This window comes from Myzus persicae, unplaced genomic scaffold, assembly GCF_001856785.1.
Source record: "Myzus persicae strain clone G006 unplaced genomic scaffold, MPER_G0061.0, whole genome shotgun sequence".
Classification (NCBI taxonomy): Eukaryota; Metazoa; Arthropoda; class Insecta; order Hemiptera; family Aphididae; genus Myzus; species Myzus persicae.
The window spans coordinates 667,700-690,329 of record NW_019102203.1 but is presented as its reverse complement, the minus strand read 5'-3'; the positions used below and the strand labels follow the sequence as shown (position 1 = coordinate 690,329).

Sequence of the window (22,630 nt, the reverse complement as noted above, 5' to 3'; positions counted from 1 at the left end):
AGTTGTAAATTTCATACTGATTTAGATATAAGGAAAAGGAATAATGGGTAATTGTCAATTGGATACCATATAATCCCATTAGATATGCATATCATACAATTAAATACTATATGTGTAACATAATGATAAGCAGTGTTTTAGTCTAATATTAAAATTTGTCTAGTATCAGAAACATAACAAGTTATAAAAAAAACCCATACATTTCATCAGTATCAATAATTGTATTTCAATAAAACACTATTAAAAAAATGTAAAAAAGACAAATTTGCCAATAATTATAGAATATCAAGTAACGACTAATTCAAGCTGTACAAAATAATATAAAATAGGTAGGCCCTAAGTTGTATAAATGTCCTTAAAAAAAAAATCAGTCTTAAGCTTAACAAATTAAAAATATATATGGACATGCGTAATTTAAGTCAAACAAGACTTATTAAAGTACAAAATAATAATAATAAAAAAAACAGTCTAATGTAATGTTTTAGTTTACACCATTATTGTAGCTTAATTGATTTTCTAAACTATTATTTTCTTATTTACATATGAATATATTTTTTATATACATAAGTACCATTATGAGCTTTCTAAGGCCATAAATAAAATATACAAATATGTCATTTATTAATGTATAAACAGGTATAAACAGTATTCAAATCATTAAACTGAGCATATATAACTTAAAAATAAGAGTAATCATTCTAGCTACATTTTTATTGTTGTACATTTTATGGACTTAATGCCAATATAATATGCCAATGATACAATAAAATATATCTAAGTTTAAAATAAATAAATACATTGTACACAATTGAAGCAAACACAAAACGCTATAATAATACAAAAATTTGGAACTCATAAAAACATTTTTTAGCTTGCTTGCTTACAATAATATACTAAAAAATTAACAAAAGGTTCAAAACTACTAACTATGTGAAATTATATCATTATAAATGCCGAACATTTTGACATTATAAACCTTAACTTATAATTGATATTTTAAACCTTTTTGGTAATATTTTATACAGTATAAAATAAGCACATACAATTTGACACAATTGAGATTTAACATAAACACAACATACATGTATGAAAAAAATCTATGGGTTATACTTCACCAGCATTATAAATAGGACTAACTTAATATGATATTTTAAATAAACAATACCAAATCGACAATTCAATTTAATAGTTAATAATTTGTTTGGAATATTAGTGTGGTAAATTGAAAAAATAAGAATACAAAATAACATTGAATATAAAGTAACCAAAATAATAGTTTTAAGGTTTTCAGTTTTCACCCATTGCAAAATTGTTCATACATTTTTATATTTTCTAAAATATTTAATTTATGTATACAAAATAATGATTAAATAAAGTCCACAAATATAGGGTATACCTTTATTTAGTTCTCTTTACATATTTATGAAATTTGAATATGGAACATGAAACTAGATTATTGAAGTATAAATACCGAAGACTTAACATTTTTTTAACTCATGTATTTAATGTATGTTCAACATAACATTTCACTTTTTTTAAATGGAGACCTGGTTTTATTTTCAAGTTATTTTTATTATAGAGTTAATTAATTAGTTCTCTGTTGCCATAGATACATTAATCATCATACATAATATAGAACCTAACAACATTTTGATCACAAAATTAATGAAACACTTTTATTGTTTTTATAAATTTGTTCTAAAATAAATATAAAACATGAAAATATGGTATCACAATAATTTTCACGGGTAAACAAATGTGAAAACTTAATGAAACACATTTGGCAGTTAATACTTTTCCTATAAATGGAAGACAAAATATAATTGTTTTGAAGTTTTTCAGAAAAATTTTTGTTTAAAAAGTCGATGAAATGCAAATATTATTTATCAGTTATTATCTAAACATTAATTTGTTCTTGCAAGTAATAAATTCTTTTTCAAAATGCAATGTCACAAATAGCTTCAAAAATTAATTTTGGATTTATAACCCTGTACAAAATATGTACCCAAATAATTCTAAATGTTCAAGTTTTTCAATAAAACATGTACATACAAGGAATGTATAATATCTCAATTTATGTCAATAAAATAGTTATAACTTATTAGTATAAAATGTAAACAGCACTTGAAATTGTTTTAAAAACTTATCGCAAAGTTCGAGATCATTTTTATGTAGATAAACTCACTGAATATTTTTTGACAACTGAACATACAATTTATAAGTTCAAAGAGTGCCACGGCGATTTGTTTCAATCACTAAACGACACAATTCTATGAGGGGCTCATAACCAATGTCAAGCAACAAGCAAATAGCACAATTGCAAGATTGTTGTGGAACACGTCAATCTGCTATTAAACCCTGTAAAACAAACAATATGAATTGTACATTTTTAATTTATTTTTATAAATAGTTTGCTGTGTATACCTGAGATGTGACAGCCAGTTGATCTTTCAACAATCTAAAAGATGGACGATCTTCAGGACAATGGCTCCAACATTTACGCATAACCTTTAAAAATGTATACACATTTTAAAATAATAATTAAATACAAACATTAATTTCTAATTTAATTCTATTCAGAAAAATATTTACCTCGTATACTTCTTTGAAACACATTTTCGGTTTTTCCAAAATAATGCCTCTTTGTACACGATCAACAACTTCAGTGTTTTTAAGACGTCCATATGGCATTTTACCACAAGTAAATATTTCCCACATTAAAACACCTAAAAAAACAAAAAATTATACTCCATACTGAGTTAATACGTAAATGTGAATATTTTTATACTTACCATAAGCCCAAACATCAGATTTGGAAGAAAATCTAGTATAATTTAAGACTTCAGGAGGAGCCCATTTAATGGGAAATTTGGTACCACCAGAACTGGTATATTGATCATCGAGGACATACCTTATAGTACAATAATAAATTTAACATTTTGATTTAACCATGCATTAAGTAATATTATTGTGTTTATGTATGAGCATAAGTTATTTTAAATTGATTTGGTTTTATTTAGAATTATATGCTTAGGGAAATGCCTGAACAGGAAATCTTAAGTTCTAGGCTTTTACAAACATACACAACCTAGTGATTATTTACAATTTACAACATAAATAATACTATCAATAGTAAACAAATTAATAATATAAGTTTTAAATTTTAATGCACAACATGTATATTATTAGGTGTAACCTAATATTTTAAATACCTGGCTAATCCAAAATCTGCAACTTTTACAACATTTTCTGAACCCACTAAACAGTTTCTAGCAGCAAGATCACGATGTATGTAATTGTGACGTTCTAAATAGGCCATCCCTTTGCAAACCTAATAGTTCAAATAATAATTTTAGAAAAAGTATATTTTATTTTTAAATGTATTGAGAAAAGACATTTACCTGAATACACATGTCAAGTAATAAGCCATTGTTTCCTCCTAAACTATTTTCATGTCTCCTGAGATAATTCAGCAGTGATCCATGTCTCATATACTCGGTAACTATATAAATTGGGCGATGTTTGCTACAAACTCCATAAAGTTGGACTAGATTCTGGTGTTGGAGTTTCCTGAATAGGGCAAGTTAAAATATAATAAATATGGTTAAATACACAATGAAACCAGCAATTTTACTTTGTATTATATTAATTGTAACACTGTTTAGTGCTTACAAGACTTACGTCATGACTTTGGCTTCTTCAATAAAATCATCTTCAGACATGGTGCCTTCTTTCATCATTTTGACTGCAGTGTCAATGGAACCTTTCCATTTACCATGGCGGACCACACCAAACTGACCTGATCCTAGTTCTTCCAACAACATTAGTTCTGCAGGATCGATTTCCCATTTGTCTACAAACCAATATAAATAAATAACAGAAAAGTTAAATAATTATAGTTTAAGCTTTTACCATGACTAAGGCCAGCTGTAGCAGGAACAGGACGATCACAAGGAGAGGCTTTTAACCGTGATGCTAATCCCCCACTGTTGTGACGATGGTAATTAATTAATTCTGGAATAGTTGAACAGCAATGTTTTTCGCTTAAAAAAAAATCTCCTCGGCTATTTTGTTTAATGTGATAATGCTTCACATGAGAATGTGGCCTACAATAAATATAATAGTATAATAGTTAGTTAAAATAAAAATAAACACAAGTTCAAACACAATTAATATTTTATCAATACAATTAAAAACAAATATCATCAACAATCATATTGAAACAAATTGATATTAGATCAAATGTGTGACCTATACTATTTTGTTATTCTGTGTTAATGCTCATATAGAGTTAAGTCTCTTTTAATAACTATGGTAGTTTGCTTAAATTACAAATTAATTTTTGCTTATTAATTTTCTCTAAATTTAATAGTTTAACATTTTTTACAATTAATTTTTTTTCTCTTCTTCTGATGGGATCAAACAGTGTTATATTTAACTGTATTTCTATTCATACTACTTCCAAACTATGTTAATTGTTATATACTTATACATATTTAAAATTAAATTTATAAAATAATAGTAAATGTAAACTGCAATACTCAAATAACCATTGTAATATAGCATTAATCTATTTAAATAATTTATGTAAGCTTAAAACTAATATTTTTTTTAAAAATTTTAGGAGTAGAAATTGTTCTACTAATGTTTTTATAAAGTCCAGCCCAAGCATCATTGGCGTAATTTTATACAACATATTAGTTTTCATAGCTATTAAAAAAAAAGTTGTAAGAAAAAAAATTTTTTTTTGGTTCTTTAATATTATCAAACTAAGTAAATAAAAGTACTAAATACAATTTAAATTTCACGGATGTTATGAATTTGTATTCATAAGTGTGAAAAATATTATTTATAAAAAATAAAAAGTATACAAAAAAGTAATAAAACTTTTAAAAAACTTACACTTTTGTGAAAAGAGATAATGTATAAAGACCTTTGGTTGACGAATTTCTTACAACAAAACATCCTTCTTTATCTTCTTGTTTGAGAAGAGACTCAGCTCTCTGTCTTGACATATCTCCAACATACCATCTTAAAATACAAATTATATGATAAATGTTATGAACTTAAAATATGTTTTACATTTATAATTTAACTATGAATGATTCAAATTAAAGTTTTTAATACCTATAGGCTATAATTATTAATTAATAACTCATTAGATTATAATATAAGTTATTAGTTATTAATTATTTTAACTAACTAAACAAATTTCCTGTAAACATAATTCTGTTATTGTGACTACCACAGGTTAGCACTAAGTTATACTATTTTAAGATGATTTAGTTATCTACAAGACAAAATAATATAAGTATGTTTACCCAATAAAACTTAAAGCGTAAAGCATATGCCAACCAATCCGACTCGGATACTAGATTAATTTTGTTTTACAGAACTTTATATTACACTTCTAAAACATCATTTTTAAGTTAACTTGGATTTGTGCCCTTAATATTTATCACTTCAATAAGATACTATACAGCAATTTTTCACTTTTCATGTCATGGTAAATTCCAGATTTTTGAGGTGAAAATGTGGGAGTTAACAGAAGTTTGGTTTGTTGCAAGCTGTACTTATATAATTTTATCTTGTAGATGAAAAAATTTTTCATAAATAATATAAGATAGAGTTAACCTGTGGTAAGCGGCAATCACAGAATTAAGCTGAGAACCTGTAAATTGTATAGTTAGTAACAATAACCAATAAAGTGATAAGTACCAATATAAATATTATATACCTATATATCTATGACAATATTATGAGCATAATAAATACAAAATAAATGTACAAGTAAAAAAAAATATTTTTTTATAGGTTTGTTTAAAACTTGATACTGTATTTAACTATTTAAGTACCTATAATAATACTCACTCATATTTTTGAAGTCCAAGAAATTCTTTTTCTTTAACATAATTACTAGGAATATAACCTATAGCTCTGTAACATTTTAAAATAATATTTCAATAAAAATTTTAAAGTATCTCGATGTTGGTGACTTAAAAGTATATTATATTTGCTTACCCATGCTCATCTCTTACTTTCCACCAATGATCTTGAGAATCATCAATGACGTCATATTCACATCCCTAAAAGGATTTTAAATAGTAGTAACAGAAATAAATCAACAAATTAAATAATATTATAATAACAAAATATAAAATTAATGTAAATATGAATGTTTTGGCTTACTTTAACTAAAGTCAAATCCCCAGGCTCAATTGCTTTAAAGGGATAGAGAGCAGTCACTACCTTAATTCTTGGTACTTGGTCCTGATGATAATGGAAAATAAATACATTTAATTAATGTAAAAACTTGTATTTTGAATATATAAAATATTTAGCTTACTTTTAGCTTAGCTGCTGGCGTTCCACCCGGCATTATTGGGCTTGCTGTTAATGCTGTGAACAAATACATATTTGAGATTAAATAGTGTATTCTACAAAATATACCAGACATATAATTTTTAATCATAACATTAGTAATCCAAATAAAATAAGAGTATATCTGTTAACTAAATACAATGAGGTCAGATAAAATTGGATTTGTGTTACCAGTCATGGTGAATTGACCTCAACTAAGCAGAAGCAACTACCATGTAAATTTCACTTGGCTTTATTTTATACTAAGGCTCAGAAATTATTTCAGTAAATAACTTATTAAATTGGTTGCAATATTGCTGTAAAAAATGTACAAAATTGCAATCTCTATTTTTATAATAAGAATTATAAAATAAAAAATAATAAAATCGGAATTGAACATTTAATATTTAAAAACATTATAAAAAAATGGTCAGAAATATATTACCGTGTATCAAACTCAAAAACATATTTATTTTAAAATATTTAAACAAAAATGTAAATAATAATTAATTTTATAGTAATAAATGTATTATTAACACAATGACACTTGAAATTAACGTCTTAGTTTTCGGCATTTCGACAACAAATTCCGAAACTAAACAACAATATACGCAGCGAAACGAGCAGTTAACATTATAAGTGCAATGCAAGTACATAACCAAAATTATACTAAAAAGAAATCATTAATAACAATTCTTACATGCAAAAAACGGATTGTAGATTATTTATCAAAAAATAGATTGACAAAAAAAAACGTGATATTGCCCATAATTATAAATACTAAAATGCATTAAAACACTTTAACACTGCATTAACACTTCGAAAAAAACACTAAAATATTCTTCGTTACACACTTCATGTTGATTGATTCATTACATAATATAGCTAGGTACTACTTATATGAATTATGAAAATGCATTTTAAGCCCACGTATTTGGCATTTTATTGTTAGTTAACGCAATTTTAAACTTATTGTTTTATATTTTAAACGAGCAGTTTCATTTTAATGTTTGCATCAAAAAAAAATTTGTAATCATATTTTTTGTATAATTTAAAATTAGTATTTAGATAATGTATATAATTTGTTGATGTTTAAGCTATTATCAACATATGCCATTACAATATTGAGAAAATCATAAAATTGTTACACAAATAATGTCATTTCGTAGTAATTTTACACGGAAAGAACATAGTCACGAACTAGTCGACGACATACAATTTCCACCATCGATATTTCAAAACGAAAAAGAATAGTACCTCGTACCAATAAAAAATATATAGTACATTTGTTCGTTGGAGAACAACTATTGTTTTGTTCCAATATAATAATCATAATAATAATAAGATCGTCCGTCTAGAGTCTACACTCTTTACTTGTATAATCGTTGGTTTCTTTTATATTTTTGTAAGCGGATCGGTGGACCATTCCGTCTGTTACCTTTACCATAAACAGAACAGAATACTAAGTCATTCACCTGATGAACGCCTTTCCCACTTTTTTTTCGTATCTGAACCATCTTCTTTCTCTATCTTACCCTAGGATAATATACAATACATCAGTGATGTACACTGCATACTCGAGCATTATGCAAAGACAATTACGCCTTTATGTGAACGATGTAAGGAAGAGGAGGCAGAGGTGAAACCCAAAGACCATATGTGTGCGTGTGTGTGTGTGTGTGTGTGTGTGTGTGTGTGTGTGTGTGCATTGTCTCAAACAGAGTTCCAAATATAATGCGCCCTATTCTTGTATGCGTGTAAGGAGTACCGAAATAAAATACAGCTGTGTGTGTGTTTCAATGAAGGTGGTCTACAAATATTTTATTTATTTGCTTTTTTTTTTTTTACTCGGAATAATATCTCCCCCACCGTCGAGTGAAAAAGCATTACTCAATTTTATTATTCAGGAAAAAAACCGTAGCAGTCGTAAAATAATGTTGGTGATTCTTGTGGAAAGAGTAACACAAAACAAACCACAAACAATATTAAATCCAACCAAAACACACGGTTTCATCACGTAATATAATATAGGTACGAGCATGATAAACAATCACATTCAAATAAATAAATTAAATTACTGAAATATTAGTGAACACACACTAATCAGTGATGACTAAATAGTGATAAATATTATATAGTTTCTATAACTTGTAAAAAATGATGTTATGAAAAAAAAGTTCCATACATTGATTTAAACTTTATCATCATATGACAATTACTGGATCATTTAATAGTATGATGATTTATAATTATTACATAGTATTTAATAATATATTATCATATAATACACAAATTAGGAGATAAAACTAACATTGAGGACCACATATTATACTAAATGAATATGGTGACTAATGGCCCTTGCTGAACAGTTGTGTTTACGGACCAAAAAAAAAAAATATATGGTAGGTACCTGTATTATTATTAATTATTATTAATTATTATTATTACCAACCATATTCTATTAAAAACATTATTTGATCTTAACATTTTAGGATAAAATATTGGTATTTTCATAGCATATAACATAAATCAGTCAGACAAAGGGTTAATAGAAATTTTATAATTCATTTATAGATCGAATATTGACCGGAACATTTCTTTGGTCAAATGTGAAAACATAACATATATTTATGGCTAGCCACGCGTGCCGATTATAAGTGTCTACATTTGTTCAAATCGTCATATTTTTGTACATCAGTAATTAAAAAAAAGGTTTTTATACAAACATTACGGAGATTAAAATAATAAATAAATATTAACTACAAAGTTAAACAATTTAGAAATATTATAATAACCTATACCTATATATTATATTATGTTAGCCTTTAATTTATAATATATTCACCCCGAAGGATCAAACACATAATTCTTTACTTGAAGATTAAAAAATCAGGTAAATTTATCATTACGATTAATTTAACTAAAACGATTGTTACACTTTTTTAAATTGTTAAGGATTGACTAACTAACCTTAAATATATAAAGTCCACTTACAAAAGTAGTACGTAATGGCATATGTAACTATTACTGATTAATTACTATTTAAAAAAAATCAAAATCTGCATATTATCAAATTGCACAAGGATGAACATTTTTAGATTGTGATTTAACGGTAATATACTGTTGTATTATGACGATTTAATATGTGTTTTATTTACATATAAAATAACGTAGATAAACCTAAGTTTGCCTAAGTCAGAAGTCTATATGCATCTGAACATATACGCTAAAATAGTTACCTACCTATAAGACAATACTTTATAATTAATGAAACGAATTGTTCACAAATAATAAAATAAACGGGGATTACTTTATACCTACCAACTCTATATAGCCTATATCCGCCATTAATGAACAGGAAATTGAAGAAATGTAGAAAACGAGGGGACTATACAATAAATATATGCATGAAGTGTTCGTGTTTGCTAATATAAAATTATTACCGGGGAGTATATAATTAATGAAATGAATATAAGGGGAATAAACACCCGGTATAAAATTACATTATTCGATGACTCACTTAATTCAAAATGTTTCAAAGCATAAATATCACAAACGTGCGCTACCAAGTATCAAATAAAATTGTATTACCTACAACGAAAAAATTCAGTTTCAATTATAATAATAACGAATAATGTTCATGATGTAAAGATGAAACATATTGAGCAATACGACTAGTACCCAACATTAATGCTCTATAGGCTATCATTAATTTCCAAACAGCGATGTAACAAGTTAACAACAAAATAGTTGTAGTAGGTCTGAACGTCGAAACACGACATGGATGTTCTCGTAATCTCGTATAAGTAAACAAAATATGTGTATTCAATTAAAAAACTATATGGCATAGAAACCGAAATAAGTTTTTAATTGATAAAATTAGTTTTTGGTTTAGACATAATATGAATTATAAAAGTAATAAAGGTAGGTATAGTAAGAGTATAATTAATAATAATTAGAACGATAAAACAGTGAAATAAAAACTAAATAAATAAGTTAAATTTTTCTATTATTCTAACCTAACATTTTTTTCCACATAATATACAATGTTGCCCACCGTATTTTCTAACACAGGAAAACGGGAAAATGAATACGAATAAAAACGATTGCAAGAAGATAAGCTGAAATTTACTCACTTTTTGGGGAAAAGCGTATAAAAAGGATCTGATGAGACTCTCAGTTGACAAATTATTATAACAAAATAGGTAGGTAGGTAGGTACATTGTACTTAAATTACTGTAAATCAAACAAACAACTATAATAATGTACCTACCTGATAAAAATCGTAATGAATACAAAGGAGAAAAATGAATTTACCATTAAGGTAAAATTTATAATTAATATTAATATATGGCATATGCCCACTTTTTACGTTATTTTAAAGCTACGGTTGACCAAGTTTCTAGATTTCTCAATTCGATAAGGTTCAAAAAAATAGTTAATGACGACAATAATAATAACAAGTTTTATTAGGTGTACCACCAACCGCATTAACTAAGTGTTTTGGCATCCATGTATCTACTACACTAGTATATTTCACTAGTTCGATGGCACGGAAATTTAAACGCCTCAAAGCGATTTTTGTTCCCAAGATTATGGATAAAAAACATTGTGTACCTAAGAAATTATGTGTCGGTCAACTAGTCACGATTAACACTACCAGGCTATCATCATTATTAACAACAGTTAGGTTACAACACGAGAAATAGAAAACCAGTACTTATCGTCGCAATAACCATTTTAAATAACTTCAAATAAATACAATAAATTCTAGTATCTATACAATAATGAAAATAATTTTTATTTTAATTATAATAAGCAGCTTGTGAGGTGAACATAATCATGTTTAAACATTGCCTATAAAATATTTTTACAACTATAATATATGGCTATATTATTAAGAAATATTGAAGAATATTGATCATACATACACAATACATTTAAATTATAATTAATTATATTAATTAAATATTTTAAAAACACAGTATACGATTATAAAAGTGCATGCGCAACTATGTATTATTATATTAATACAATTATAAACGGAATTAATAATACACTATAATATATAATTATAAGCATACAATTACATTTTTATTAGATTAAAAACTATATTCGTGAGTATTAGACGCGGTGTGATCATAATATGTTTCAGTAAAAAATATTTTTTTCAAAATAACTAGAAAGTAATACTATAACTTTTACTGAATTTTATCAATTTATTAAAATGTCTAATGTACTAATTGAATAAATTTATAATAAAAAAACATAATAGGTATAAATACATAAGGTATGCAATGCAAGTAAAGAAACGAAATAATTAGATTTAATGTAGGTTACACTGTTTTTTATTATATAACTAAATTTAAAATCGAAATATTCGAAATGAAAACTTATTTATGTTGACTTTTAGTATCCTATTTCAAATTTTGTTTTACACTAAAAGCATTGCCTGAGTCACGTCTATATTATATCGATTGGTGGCGCGCTTAACACACCCCATACAAGGGGAGCGTGACAAACATTGTGCGAAGAAAACGCACCCCCTTGCGTACGCTAACCTAATCAAAACGAAATTTCTACAGAGTTCAAAATGAAGTTGTAAATAATATAAATTTATCTCACAAGCTGCAAACAAGGCAATACGTCAATACATGTTATATTATACTGCAATACTATAATTTATTATTTATTAATTCATTATAAATTTATAACATTATTATTGTTACATGAATATTAAATACTTCGATTATTTAAGTATCTGAGTAGTACGCACCTTTTGCTAGTGAATATATATTATATCCGCTGGGTTATTCGTCGCGGTTGTATTACATGATGTCTTTAAACGTGCGCGATTCAAAGGACATCCGACACTTTTGGATATATAAGCATGTACATCGGATAAGATAATTTTACTGAGTGGGCTAACCTTACAACTTTTTAACATAAATATTAAAATGAACACTGCTAAGGCCAAGCACTGCAGACGACGTTCGCAGTACGCACGACCGAGATGTGTACTAACACCTGTCTGGACTAGTTGGGACGACGGTTCTTCGTGGGGGACGAACGTAAGCGTAAAGATAAAAAAACGAGTGAATGGCTGAAGGCGCTGCACCTCCACCACAGCGTATAAGTACTGTACGCGAGAAGGGGAGAACGCATCAAGGCAAGCGCACTAAACGCATACATTGTTATTGACCGGGTTAAAACACCACTGCAGTGTGGCCAGCTCCTAGGGCTTGAAACACGACCGAAATATTATAAACGAGTTAATTTCAATATAATTATTATGAGCATATTATAATATTATAATATAATTTTATAGACGTATAGGTACACACCTATTACTATTATTATTATTGCATAAAATATATATGTGAATTATGAACCGGTTATATTTGTTTTCGTTTTATGCAAGCGACCATTTTTTAGACAAAAATATCGGTATTTATTTCATATTTGGTATACCTATATGTATAATGTATACACACATAATATTGCAGGTGGACTTTCAAAAACCTAACTCTAACGGGCTAACGTAACAAAATGTTCAATCCGTTCGGGTACTAATATAATAAGTATATGAGCAATAATTGATGTGTTCTCGATTCGCATATTAATATTAATCCATACTATATTTTCAATACAAGATAAAAATGTTAAATTATCAGTCATTATTATAGTCACTGCGATCGTTCGATACAATGTGTATTTAACTAATAGGTATATCTACCTGCTACATAGTACATAGTATGTAGCTTATCCCTTTTTAACATTTATACCTAAATGCACACTATACAGCTTTCAGTATAGCAAATAACGTTCTAAAATACATGCTCGACGGTTGCGGAGTAAACATTGACGAGTTTTTATTTTTCGACAGATTTCCAATTCACTTTTATTTGCTTTAAACAAATATACTTTATTTATAAGAAAATTGTATAAACCTTGGTTGTAATTTTTTCCACTGAATTTGAAAGCTTAGGTCAAATAGGAGGTAAAAGTTGTCTAATAAAATGACCTTACTCTACAATGGACGGTGACATACGTGCGTCAAATTTCAATTATGTCTGAAACAACTAGTCTTTACTTTAATGTTTTAAAGATAAAATTACTAGATAGATATCTTTGAAGGGTAAATATTAATTATACTATCTATGGTACATGTATTAGGTGTATTATATAATTACTAAATTAATTAATGTTTCAACAACCATTTAAACATTATTAAAATAAAAAAGTGGTAATACAAGTGTTACGTGGGAGGAGTGATTAGAATTTGGAAGCAACAAGTTCATTAGTTTCAAAAATCAATGCCAAGTAAGTTTATAATTCATTCAAGAATATACCAAGTTTAGAGAAAACCACATTTACTCATACTTTGTCATAACTTTTTAGGCACCTATATAACAACTAATGCTAAAAACTACTGAGCAATTAAAAATAAACTTTCTACGAAAGATCGTATATAAATATTGTAAGTAGACTGTGATTCGAACGTCTCGGTACCTAAAAAAAAGAGGATGGCGCCATGCTGTATAGCAGGTTTTGAGAGAACCTCGTCATTGATTAGGTCACTGTAATAATGTGACGGGTGTGTACAATTTGTATTCAATGCGTACGAAAAACGATTCTGAGCAATCCACCTCTATTTGTAAGGATATTTTATAAGTTACTTAAATTACTATAAGTAACTGCACGGTAAATTAAAATATTAAACTATTTTTTGACAAAAACATCCCATATAATAAACAATAATGATAACTTATTAAATGACCGATGCAGGACATGGAGTATAAATTATAGATCGATGTGAATAAGACTAGTGGTATAAATGACTTACAATTAGTTTTAATATTTTATAGAATATAATAATGAGCGTAATGGAGAATAATTTCGGGTCTCAAAGATTAATAATTTTATATCGTAATTTGAGTTTATAACGTCTAAATAAAAACAAAGCATAATATGTAAAATTTTCATCGTTTTCAAACTTCTGTATTGGCAATAGAACAACTCATGATGAGATACTCAAACCCGCATGGTAAAAAAATTCATCAATGGAGTAGTATTTTTTACACAAGTTAATCAGGAAAAAGGTATAATTTTTAAGTTTTAAGAATAATTATTTGCAAATGTTAGTGATTATGACGAATTTCATCACACTTTGAACTATAAATGATTATAAAAGAAAGTTTTTACTTTGTATTTCCAATATTGCTGCAGCAATAACAACTTTATGAAAAATCTTGTTAAGCTCTATTACTAAAAATTGTATTTTATCAACAAAAATAAAAATAAATAATTAAAAATTTCAAATGTCTATAATTAGGAAGCTCAAAATAAGTCAAAATATTTTGAAAATTACATCATGTTTAGAAAATGTTAATATAAATATTTTATGAAAATTGCAAATACCTATTATATCGATAATTGGTGTTGCATAATATATTCATATATTTCGGATTATTTAGAAAAGTACTGGAAATTATCTACTTTTTACCCCCCACAGTACCAACAAGATTCAATATGCTCATTAAAGTTGAAGATTGAAGCATTTTAGAATTTTCTAAAAAGATGATATTTGGAGATGAAAAGACATGAAAAATACACAAATATCATTGTAAAACAATAACATTCATCGCTAAGCTCAGGATCCAAATGCGATAAAAAAAAAATCATTAGCTTTTGGTTTTCGTTTAACATAAAAAATGTGTTGACTTTTAAACACACTATGCATACATTATTATCAAGCCAAAGAATCTAAATAGCAAATTTATAAAACTAAACTAATATCTAACATGTGCCTATTTATATAATTACACGAATACAAAAATGGAAGTTGTTTTAAGGTTCTTGCGTGGCACACACACACTTATTAAATTTGTCTATATAATTGATTTCAGATATAATTTGATATTAAGATTTACACAAAAATCCTTTCCCTTATTTAAAAAAATATATAAGTAGTTATTAACGGTAATTTCAACAAAATATAAATATATTTATTATTTACAGTTATTTAGTCGTGAGAAACGACATATATATGTATATAGACAAATTGCATAATTTACATACTAGTGGCGGGTATGGTCGTGAGCATGTAATAAGAACTCATGCGTGTACAAACAAAATCTTCTGATTAAGCAATCAAGACTTTTTCAGTCAGAAAATATTATCTAATTAATTTCAGTAAAAGCTACTTCTAACGATTTGATCAAATACAACAATTATTACCGAAATCGATGTTTTTATTCTTAGTGTCTTCTCCAAGTCTCAACATGGTTTAATGTCGAGCATTCAAACCCAATATTTTTACATTCACCGATGCGACGTGTAACGGTGTAACCCTTTGGTTTTTGTGACGAACGTTCAGCTTCATATACTTATAGGCCACTGGGATTAAAAATGTTTATTCATTTCTAAAATAATTATGTAAATTTATGAAAATAGGTAGGAAATTAAATTAATTATTTTCAATTCATGTAATTTTTATTAAGGGGATTTAATCCCGGTTTTCCAGTCGTTTACAAAAAAATATACGAATCTTATGCGAATTAAACCAACTGTCGTTATAGTAATCACTAATCATTAATCAGATAAAACTTCTGAAAAGTATTTGAATTGCCTCGAAATTTAAGTAATCAAAAACAATTTTTCCACTTTTTAAATTTAAACTCACAACCCTTCAAATTTGATTTTTTAATTTAAAAATTTTGAAGATTAAGGATTTTAAAATATTGATAATATTGATACAAATGAATTTAAAATGTAAGCAAGTTAAGTTCAAGTAAACTTCATGACTAAGATAAATTCGGTTTTAGAAATGTTATTGGGTAACTAGGTTAGCCAATACAATTGTCTAAATATTAATACTATAAGACTAATAAACAAAAAATGCACAGTTTGACACATATTGTTGACATGTGCGTGCAAGTATGGAAGTGATTCACTATTTATTTTACACTGCAGACACACACTTATGAATAATGATCACTAAGTACGCATTCAAACATCACACACTTAGAAAATTGTTTATGTTGTATTTGAACTATTTAAAAATGATCGATTTCAAGCCCCCGAGGACTTCTCACCAGACAAACGTACAGCATATAGTTAAACTTGCGTTTTGAAGAACCAATTTTAAATTCTTAGATTTTAATATTTTAAAGTTTTAAGGTACCTAACTGGTAAGAACATTCTGTGTTTATACCATGTTTTAATTTTTAAGTGAGTTATGAGTAGATACTAAATACTGTATTGAATTAGTATAAACACAGACACTATTATATTGCAGTTAACAGCACAAATTGGATCTACTGAACAACTGAACACAAATTTGATGTTGAACGTTTATAAGATACACAATCGGGTGAGACGTCCAAATAACCATTTTAATAGTATATAAATGGATTAATGCATCAAACATTTTACGAGTAATTTCATTTATTACTTTAAATACAAACTTAACGATTACAAATGTAAACAAATTATCTTCAAGTTATGAAATTAAAAATAAAAGTTGATGGTGGCCCACCCACATACTTAATGGCGAAAAAGGTATTAGCCATTAAAACAATATAAAATATTAGAATCATATAATATAAAAAAATTATGGCAAAATAAAATCCTAAAGGGTAGTATAATATATAATAAACCTATAAAGGTCCTTAACCTTTTCTGGGTAATGGACCCCTTTCAAGTATATGGTAAAATTACGGACACTCCCCTTCCCCACAAAAAAAGCCAAGTACAATTTTTAATTTTAATTATTTTAGAACTAATTTTCAAGATTTAGTTACATTGTTGTGAATAATTAAGTTTTTGATACATATAAGTTTCAATATTGGGGTCTATGGACCACCGATTAAGAATTCCTGGCATAAACAAATTAACTTGAGACTTTACCAAGACCTTAAACTCTTGAAAATGTCAGAACTTAGAATACAAATAATATATAACACATATAAGCTATCTACATTAATATAAATGTATGTCAATGACCAATATGTCAATGATTATTTCTTAACTTTTATTTAAACATTTTTAAAATATTGAGAAAAAAAATATACTTCAAAATAATGGGTATTTTACAACATTTATATGAGATTGTTAATACATCTAAGATTTAATTCATTCTGTGGTTTGTTGCATGCAAATGCCTTTTTATTCACATTGGGCCAATTTAAATGTAATATTGAATAAAATCTGTGATTAAATTGAATTAACACTATAGGTATTAACAGTTTCTCACATACAATGGTATTTGTTTTGAAAAACAATCACTCCATATTATGAAAACACTTACCTAATATTGGACTATTATTTTCACCATTTTTTATAACAGGTGAATTTGGTGGTGTTTTATTCCATTCAGAACATGGTTCACAGCCTTCAGCAATACGTGTTGGAGCTCGACAACATTGCCATTTTTTACCACCCCAAATTGATGCATGATATTTTTCACTCTTTCCCAAGGAGTCAGCACATACTTTAACAATTATATCATATTAATTAACATCTGAAGTGAATTATAAACATAAAATCTAATGGTTTATTAATTTATACCAGCTCTTAAAGATCTTATCCAATCAGATCTTTCTTGAAGTTTTTGTGTGATTAAATATAATGTATATGGTTGATCATTTCCATCGTTATATGATATTTGAAATGCATACCCATTTTCACCGTCATTGTTAGTAGTATCTTGAGATAAAATATTTGGTGAAGAAGTAATTGTAGCTGTTTCAATCACAGTTACCGAAGACAGTTTTATACGACCTCGTTCTTTTTTACGCTACAACCAAATTATAAAAATATTTAAAACATAAACAATTTATATGATATAAATAACAATTAAATCTAATAATTTGAACAGAATGGAAATTTTCAATATAAATTAAATTAATTTGAACATTATATAAATATAAAATAACCTAAAATTTGTATTATCATCTAACTAAAAAATCAGAAATTAATAAAATATAAACTTTAAATACTTTAGTTATTTATTTATTACATTTTTAATGTACATAATATAAGAACAATCAATATTATATTAGCTATAACATTTCAAAGTAATTACATTTTTTGAAATTGTAATACAATTTATTGAAAATAATATAATATATTTATTCTAAATTTAAGAATTAAAAAAACACAACCTTTTTAAAAATTATATGAAATAAAATCACTGTACTTATTAACTTTGTACAGCATATTATATACTCAACAAATTGTATGATTTATTTTATTAAATATGAACCATCATTTTATAGTAGAATTTCTGAAATTAAAAAGTAAATGTTTTCATCAATTTGATAGACAGAAATAAAGTTCATTATATTATTTATGACTTACACTACACAAATATATAAATTTGAATTTAACTTTGATTTAGCTTGATAACAAGGTTTAGAGAAACATATTGTTACATTTCAGGAATATTATTACTTATCATACACCTCGACCAATTAAATTTGTTCATTCAGAAAATTGTTAATAATTATAATATAAGCCCTGAAAATTGATTCCATAAGCCATAAAACCGACCAGATTGATGATGTACACAGATAATTATAAATTATTAACTGTTTGTTCTCGGAAACTATGCTCTTACAATATAATAAATAAACAACCAAAAAATAAATAAAAGCTACCTATATAAATTTATTAACCATCCATTGAAAACATAACAATAAAAAGCCAAACAGGATACAATGACAGGGTCTAGGGCACTTACTTTGTTTCACTCAACTCAATGCAAGATAGTGTTTGTAATGAGTACATTGTTATTATACATTTTAAAGCAAACATAAGTCATAAATTATCACGATCAAAAAATAATTCTGAGTTGAATTTATTTAAAATAATGCTTGATAATATTTTAATCAAAGAGTAATTTATCAACTATCAGTAATTTTTTACTCTAAATAAGGAAATTGAGAAGAACAAAATAAGAGAAAATTACTTCTTCTTAAAATTAAATATATGTATTTTTAAGCTGATTGATAAGTGAATAGTACTTTTTACTTTTGCATCTACAAAAAATGTATTTGCAGAATAATTTAAAACTAATACATGATTTGTTTTGCTTGGAATCTTTAATAAACATTAAATAAATGTAGATAACCTATGAATAGGTGGACTTAAAAACATTTGTTTTGAACTCTATGCTTAGTCTAGATATTAATATTCCTCAGAATAAATTGTATCTATACTTTAACACTCTGTCCAGCAAGAGAACGTATCACGGCCCAACAAAGTCAGTTTTTTCCACATCCCTGCGTGACACGGACACCGGGTCATCAAAAACGGTTCCACTATGGCAGAATGTTGTGTGGGGAGGCACAAAATCGACACATTCTCTCGCTGGGCAGAATTTATGTAATTCCTTCTCAACAACAATAAACCACCATAAATGAAGGATTAAAACTCAACGTCAATAGGGAAATTATACATGAAGAAAAAACACAAATCTTTAAATTATTTGAATCACAAACTCACAACTTGCTCATTTAGTATATGAATGGCAGTCATTTTTGAATCTAATGCATATCAATAATAAATTGATGACTTTTTTGTAGTATATCAACTATTTCTTAATTTAATACAATAATATTATTTTGTCACCGTTTTAAAATGTAACCAATAACTGTTAAAACCCTTATAACATATTTAATTATTTAGTGAATATACATGCATATAAGTGCATACATTTTCAATTATTACATAATATTATTGTAACAACATTTACAAACAACATGCATATTATCTATTGAATATATTATGATGTATAAGTGTATAACATTTCCAAAATTGAATAAGTCATCATTATGAGCATATTACATACTAAATAGCAATGATTAAAAAGTGTTATAATGATATATACATTATATGTAAGTAGATCATTTTCAAGAATAATTTTTTACATTTGTAAACTGTACTGAAAGAGCTTTACTTAAATTTAGCAAAAGTACTGAATATCCTATGTAGTACCTATTATAAATTGTTATAGTAAATCTATAATCATATCAACTATTGTTAGCAATTTTATAAATTCCAACTACCTTGTATAAAAATATAATTTGAAAAAAATGTATTAACTCCTCAATTTATTTTTATTTTGTATTATATATAAATGGAAATATTACTCTATTTATATTACTTAGGTGGTTCATTGTTTTTTGGTTAATGATATGGTCCTAATGTTAGTAACAAATAAAAGCATAATATGTACCCTGTTAAGCAGTTGATGTATGTTATGGAGACACGGCAGTGAGCTTCTTTCAATAATTTCCTATGGAATGGAGAACAAATAATATAAGTTATTTTAATATTTCTAATTGTGTATTTATGTAATTTAATATAAAAAAATGACTTACAAATAAAATAGGCTAAAATAATAAATTGTAAAATTAATTCTATAATAAACCTAGTTAGATCTATCCTACCTAATCAATTGTCATAAATGTTCACTGTTTCACCATATTAATTAAAAGTAAAAACACTATATTAATGCATTAAAAAATTGTAAATCTCACTATTAATTAGGGAAGTACCAACTAAATTCATTTTTTTATAAATTATATTTAGGAACTTAATATTTTACTCGTAATTAATGGCAATCAAAAATATTTATCAAAACAACATAATATTATAAACAAGTATAAATAAAAAGTTTAAAAATATTTAAAGATCAATTAACATTGTTCTATAATATAATCAGTAAGCAACAATTCAGTTAGCAAATATTAGTAAAATTAATAAAGTGGATCTCTTAAATATTTGTCTTTTAGCCTATTTTATTTCCAAGCCACACAATTAATATTATTGATTAGAAATCTATTAGTCAGTTTGACAAATTATGAACATAGTTCCGGAACACCGAGCACAAAAAACAAACCTAGTAAAACCAAGGTAATATAAATTTGAAACGGTTCTCAGATAATTAGTGAATAAGTTTTATAAAAAAATCAATTATTTTCGGACCAGTAATCATTAAAACAATATGTAGTTTTATTTTATTTCTACTTTTTACATTAAAAATGTACATTGGTAATTTTTGATTCTAGTGAAATATAGGGCTTAGTAACCCTATTAATGAAATATCGGTGTTCATGCAATTATATATTATATACATATATAATATATATTATGTATGTGAAATAAATAAATGTATATTATGTAAATGCAGATGTTCAACAACAAACAAATCCAAAACCGATAAATTTAGATCAATTAATAGGGACTTACTTCGGATTCAGACTCATAGTAGATTAAGTTCTTGGTCGTCAATACAAACCATCTCTGTTTGTAGTTAATGGGCATAAATCTTTTTTTGTTCTGCGACCGTTTCACCATCAGACCTTGTTTGATGATGTCACAGTCATCTAATTCATCTTTGCCAGCCATCATTGTGTATCTAACAACACACCAAAACCATATAAAAATCCTAATAAGTTTATAAAAATTAAAAAAATTCAAGAACCTGTTTAGACACCCAAAGATTGTAATCAAAATAATATAATATGCACAGATCATAAATGGAAAATAATATAAATAGGTATAGAAATGCATTTTGATTTGGCCACTTCTACACTATTCAGGTGCTTTAAATGTGCTTGGAATGTTATATAAATTAAAAACGTACTTCACACAGAACAAAAGTTAATTATTTTATCATTAGTGTTGCCGATACTTACGAATTTCCGTTATTATTTCAGCCTACGTCTGATACGGGTAGTTGGTCGCGGGTGGTACATCATCTTATTGTGCCGTCCGCGCACGGATTGTCGAGTTTGGCTGCAGCGTTCTGGGTTCGGAAGAAAAATGATATAATAATTGTGAAGGAAAAATAATTAGGAAAAAAAATCAACAGACTAGACGGAAGAGAAGTCTGAAGAGACTGCGGCAGACGTAAGCGGTTGCCTATGCAGGAGGACGGTGTAGTTGGCGACGACGAAGCGAAATTTAAAAAAATAATAATAAAATAAATAAATAATGGAAATAAAACTAAAAAAAAACCGAAAACCAGTTTTCGTATGTATCTTGTATATATAATAATAATAATAATATCTGTTAGTTCCTTAGTGATGAAAGGGTCGGGCGGGGTGAGGACGTCGTGCGTTTGTTCGGTGGTGCTGCTATCACCGCGGCTAACAGGTGACCGCGACTGAAATACTGGTTACCAGGTTGCCACTGGCAATTGGACACTCGTAACCGGAATACCGGATATCCGAGTAGATCATTTGGGCCGCAGCTGATA

The 22,630-nt window shown here is 26.9% G+C and overlaps 1 protein-coding gene across 2 annotated transcripts; it reads right to left on the bottom strand.

Annotated features, from left to right (window-relative positions):
* Window positions 1–597: 597 nt before the first annotated feature.
* On the bottom strand, window positions 598–22,442 carry LOC111031536 (tyrosine-protein kinase Btk29A). Of its 2 annotated transcripts, XM_022311534.1 has the most exons (19): window positions 22,246–22,442; window positions 22,068–22,177; window positions 21,619–21,787; window positions 20,603–20,662; window positions 17,932–18,160; window positions 17,672–17,854; window positions 6,347–6,399; window positions 6,190–6,270; window positions 6,022–6,086; window positions 5,872–5,937; window positions 4,903–5,031; window positions 3,913–4,106; window positions 3,682–3,853; window positions 3,402–3,570; window positions 3,213–3,331; window positions 2,793–2,911; window positions 2,593–2,726; window positions 2,425–2,508; window positions 598–2,358 (listed from the first exon to the last, which is right to left on the bottom strand). In XM_022311534.1, the coding sequence occupies exons 3-19, from the start codon at window positions 21,778–21,780 to the stop codon at window positions 2,341–2,343; spliced, it is 2,037 nt and encodes a 678-aa protein (XP_022167226.1). In that variant the 5' UTR covers window positions 21,781–21,787; window positions 22,068–22,177; window positions 22,246–22,442; the 3' UTR covers window positions 598–2,340. The 2 variants fall into 2 exon arrangements, with proteins under 2 accessions (XP_022167226.1, XP_022167227.1); XM_022311535.1 differs by lacking the exon at window positions 20,603–20,662 and having other exon boundaries at window positions 22,068–22,439.
* Window positions 22,443–22,630: the final 188 nt, after the last annotated feature.

What these genes read in the sequence shown, in the direction of transcription:
- LOC111031536 (XM_022311534.1), bottom strand. Translation starts at nt 21,780, where the DNA reads ATGATGGCTGGCAAAGATGAATTAGATGACTGTGACATCATCAAACAA. An exon ending in TACATCAACTGCTTAACAGG is followed by an intron (nt 18,161 to 20,602) that starts GTACATATTATG and finishes ATTTGGTTGTAG; the next exon opens with CGTAAAAAAGAACGAGGTCG. An exon ending in CGCCAGCAGCTAAGCTAAAA is followed by an intron (nt 6,271 to 6,346) that starts GTAAGCTAAATA and finishes CATTATCATCAG; the next exon opens with GACCAAGTACCAAGAATTAA.